This window comes from Salvia miltiorrhiza, chromosome 2 (genome assembly GCF_028751815.1).
Source record: "Salvia miltiorrhiza cultivar Shanhuang (shh) chromosome 2, IMPLAD_Smil_shh, whole genome shotgun sequence".
Taxonomy (NCBI): Eukaryota; Viridiplantae; Streptophyta; class Magnoliopsida; order Lamiales; family Lamiaceae; genus Salvia; species Salvia miltiorrhiza.
In genome coordinates this window covers 21,578,271-21,582,407 of record NC_080388.1, presented here as the reverse complement: position 1 = coordinate 21,582,407, position 4,137 = coordinate 21,578,271, and the positions used below count along the sequence as shown (strand labels likewise).

The 4,137-nt window shown below is 31.8% G+C and overlaps 1 protein-coding gene across 1 annotated transcript; it reads left to right on the top strand.

Moving 5' to 3' along the window:
- The first annotated feature begins 410 nt into the window (after positions 1–410).
- On the top strand, positions 411–3,158 carry LOC131011557 (CASP-like protein 2D1). The gene is made up of 3 exons (XM_057939328.1): positions 411–780; positions 857–968; positions 2,769–3,158. The coding sequence occupies exons 1-3, from the start codon at positions 632–634 to the stop codon at positions 3,030–3,032; spliced, it is 525 nt and encodes a 174-aa protein (XP_057795311.1). The 5' UTR covers positions 411–631; the 3' UTR covers positions 3,033–3,158.
- Positions 3,159–4,137: the final 979 nt, after the last annotated feature.

The following is a 4,137-nucleotide window of genomic DNA, read 5'->3' as shown; positions in this document are numbered from 1 at the left end:
TTTAGAAATCAATTTTTTAGATCTAAAGTAAAAACCAATTTTGGGAAAACATTATGGATTTACAGACGATTATCCTATTTTTTATAATTCACTATATTTTTAATAAAATTAGTACTATAATTTAAAGTTTAAAAGCAATATTTAACTTTAAAAGAAATATATCCACGCATTGTAGTTGTAGGTAGCTTACTATCCATGAGATTCATTTCGTTGACATCTTCCTTCTTCAATCATGAGGTAAATTTTGGAGTATCCAAATATTTCACCCTAGTTATAGCTTGGACACTTATTCTACAATTCCACAAAAACAATAAATTATTTCACACTCGGAAGAGAAAACGTGTGCCAATCCCAGTGGCCCACACCTACCAGCAAGAAGACAACCGTTGGATCTCGCAAATATTTGAGTAATTAAATATTTAATAAATACTCTTTCTATTAATAAAGGCTACCGCGCATTATATTTCAGCGACACATCCGTCAATTTTCGGCCACCACAATATCAGATCATATCATCACATCCCCATTACCATCATTTCCCCCCTTTCCATTACTGCCCCACTCTCTCTCTCTCTCTACATCCTTAATATATTTGGGAGCTCATTTTTGCTATTGCGTAATTTTTGAGGAGATGAATGCATCCGACCTCAAACTGTTGGATTTCTCGCTGAGGCTGTTTGTAATTCCTTTTAACATTGCTTCCATTTGGATTGCCATCAACGATCGCCAGGATAACGCTGACTATGGTAAATTGGAGTTCAATGACCTCGTTGGCCTCAAGTAAGAACTCTCTCTCTCTCTCTCTCTCTCTCTCTCTCTCTAGATTACCATTGTTAATGTGTTGTAATTGGGGCAGATATATGGTTTGCGTGAGTGCCATTGCTGCTGTGTATGCTCTGTTTGCTGCCGTATCTTCATATCTCAGATGCTTGCTCACTAAAGCATGGCTTTTCTTTGTTACTGATCAGGTTTGCCTTCATTTTTGTATTTCCTATTATTATTTGGTTGAAGTTAAGGATGTAAATGAAATTTTGGATGTTCCATAAATATTGTGTTTTAGCATAGTTGAGTATTCAGACATGTATGGTTGGAATTAGTTTTTAATCACATTGAATACGATGCGCGTAAAGTTGGAATAATTTTATCTAGGTATTCAACAAACGATATACATTTTCTAATGAAAAAAATATAGTATATTTTTAAGTTTGCTTCATAGTATATATTCCCTCCGCCCTAATTCAATAGGTCATAGAGCTTGGACACGAATATTAGAAAACGAATAGTTTATGATAAAATGAAAGAGAGTAATTTTGTTGAGGATATATTTGTCTAAAAGTATGAGAGATAATTATAAATAGGTGACAATAGTATTTGGTGTAAATAATAAATTAGATGACATTGTTATATATTGATTTTTTCATTTTAAGAAGGGGAATGTATAAATAAAGAAATATGGCCTATTGAAATAAGAGAGAAAAAACTTCTCTTTTTAGAAGAGGACGAGGATTTGAGATTGGCAAAATCTGTTGCACGGTAGTTAACTCCATAAAATCTCCGTGCTAGCTCATATTTGTGGATTTGATCCAATTATATCAGGTAAATAATATTTTTACTAATAATAAATAATATTTTTATAAAAAGTATTATTTTCCTGTATAAAAAATACCATTTTTAGGGGATTTGTGAAGCATTATTTATATTTGAAAAATTTATTGGTTAATAGTAAAAAAAAGTACTCCCTTCGTCCCACTTATCTTGACACACTTTCTATTTAGTTTGTCTCATTTATAATGACACTTTTCAAAACTAGTATGTGGTCTCTATCGTCTCATACACATAAAATAAATGGTCTCATACCCACTTTACACTCTTGACCTTTTATTCTTAATATTCAGTGCCCAAAGTAAATGTGTCATGATAAGTGAAATGAAGGGAGTATCATTTTATATTATACTTATATCATAACTTGCATATAGTTTTATTTGTCATTGATAAATGTATCATTTATCGTTGATAAAAATATCATTTACGTAATATAAGTGAATGAGGCCGGAATGGAGTGGGACGGCAGCGGACCGGGTCGGGTTGACACACAAAGCTCTGGACCGTACTCCCGAAAAGGAGACCACCTCTTTGAGATTTGTACCCTAATCTCACCCTTCAAATAAAAAGTGGAATATAATTAAACTGGAATACATGTGGTTTTGATATGTACGTATTAAAACGGACTCTGTTAGTATGGTAGATAAGTAGTGAGAAAGTTTGTTTGACAGTCAATCTTATTTAAGTGCACGGTGCATTATATGTGTTGATTGGTTGAGGCAATAAATTTTCTCAACCAAATCCAATTCAATTCTCATCTTCCAAATTGGGGAATCTTGAATTTATAGTTGGCAACTCATTAATGTCTTCCCAAAACATGTCCTATTTCATGGGAGTGCATTAAATGTTGTTGCTTTGACCCCAAAATTCAACAACCCCTTTCTTTGCTAATTTTGTCTGTTATTCCAACACTTCCCCACATCATGTGTACATTGGTCTATGTCACAACTCACAATATAAGATAAAGGGTCAATTGCATATAGTAACACAATTTTTACTTTATCTTTAGTTTACAACATGGCTTTTTTACTATTCGTATGATTTACAGCATTAATCGAAATTAGATGAAATTAAAGTTGATGTGGTTATTGAAAAACTAAAACTATAGATGAAGAAGATAGTGTGGTTGGATTATTTTCTGAGTGGGGTAAATCTGGTGCGAGCAGGTGCTGGCATACTTAATGGTGACCTCGATGGCAGCTCTGGTGGAGTTCATGTACTTGGTCTACAATGGTGATCAAGTGGTGTCATGGAGTTCAGCTTGTGTTTCTTATGGGAAATTCTGCAGCAGATTGAAGATAGCATTGATTCTGCATGTAATTGCTGTTTGTTGTTTCCTGGTTTTGGCTGTGATTTCTGCTTACAGGGTCTTTAGAAGATTTGATCCCCCTTTTGTTCCTTCCAAAGAGGCTCAACAAGATAGGACTTGAATTTCTTTTTCAATTTCTCAGCTACTAATGTTGATACTTGAGACTTTGGGCCCCTTATCTAAATATTTCATTAAATAATAGTCTAAATGCGTGACCCTGTATAAAATATATTTGCGTGTTGTTCAATTTTCTTGTTTTATTATGTTTATGGTGCGTGATGAATTATGTAGATGGGGTTGGAGATGTATAAAATATCACTTTATTTTATTTGTATTTATAAAATATTTATATATTTGAATCGGTATTCATTTTATTAAAATCTTATTTGTAATTTAAATTTGATTTATATACTAATTTATGAATATTTGAAATCGAATCAAAAATTTATCAAATAGGAATTGAGTTTTTTTTTTTTTTAATGCTCTTTTAATATTTTTCTTTTTCTCATATCCCTTCTTACTTTAAATAAATACTAGTATTTGCATTCTGTGTAATACACGAAAAGTATTTTTTTTTTCTATATTTATGTAAAATTGATATCAACCCAATTACTCGCTCCGTCTAATTAGTAATGTCCCAGTTACTATATTGGAACGTTCCACTAATAATTCATATATCCTTCGTAGTACAAAATAGATTATTGAAAATATTATTTAAATACACCAACTCATTTAAACTAATTTTTAAATATCTTCCACCAACTCACTCCATACACTAACTATATTTTTTCTTTACATCCGTGCATAAAAGTAATGGGACATAGGGAGTATCATATTACAAATATAATAATTAAAAAAATAGAGATAAAAAATTAAAATGTCCACTTTTGTTAAGTTGTAATGAAAAACGCTTATTTTTATAAAACTATTGTATTTATGCCCAAATTAACTAAATTACCCTTAATGTCTCAATTAATGTACTTGTAGAGGCAAACATAACTTTCTGTCAAACAAGTAGGTTGTCATCCGGGCGGCAACCTACTTTTTCGACCGGCAAACTACTTTTTCGATTGAAAATTTTAATTTACTACAAGAAAATGTAGCTTGATGATGGGAAGAGTAAGTTGCCGCCTGGGCTGAAGGGTTGTATACTGAAAGCAAGACTTTTATGCTTATATACATTGATTCCTTAGTTAACTACGATAATCCAATCTGAATTATTGTTA

Bases quoted from the DNA above. Each gene is read 5' to 3' on its own strand.
- LOC131011557 (XM_057939328.1), top strand. From the start codon at position 632: ATGAATGCATCCGACCTCAAACTGTTGGATTTCTCGCTGAGGCTGTTT. The intron at 781-856 runs GTAAGAACTCTC...TAATTGGGGCAG, and splicing joins AATGACCTCGTTGGCCTCAA to ATATATGGTTTGCGTGAGTG. The intron at 969-2,768 runs GTTTGCCTTCAT...TGGTGCGAGCAG, and splicing joins TTTTCTTTGTTACTGATCAG to GTGCTGGCATACTTAATGGT.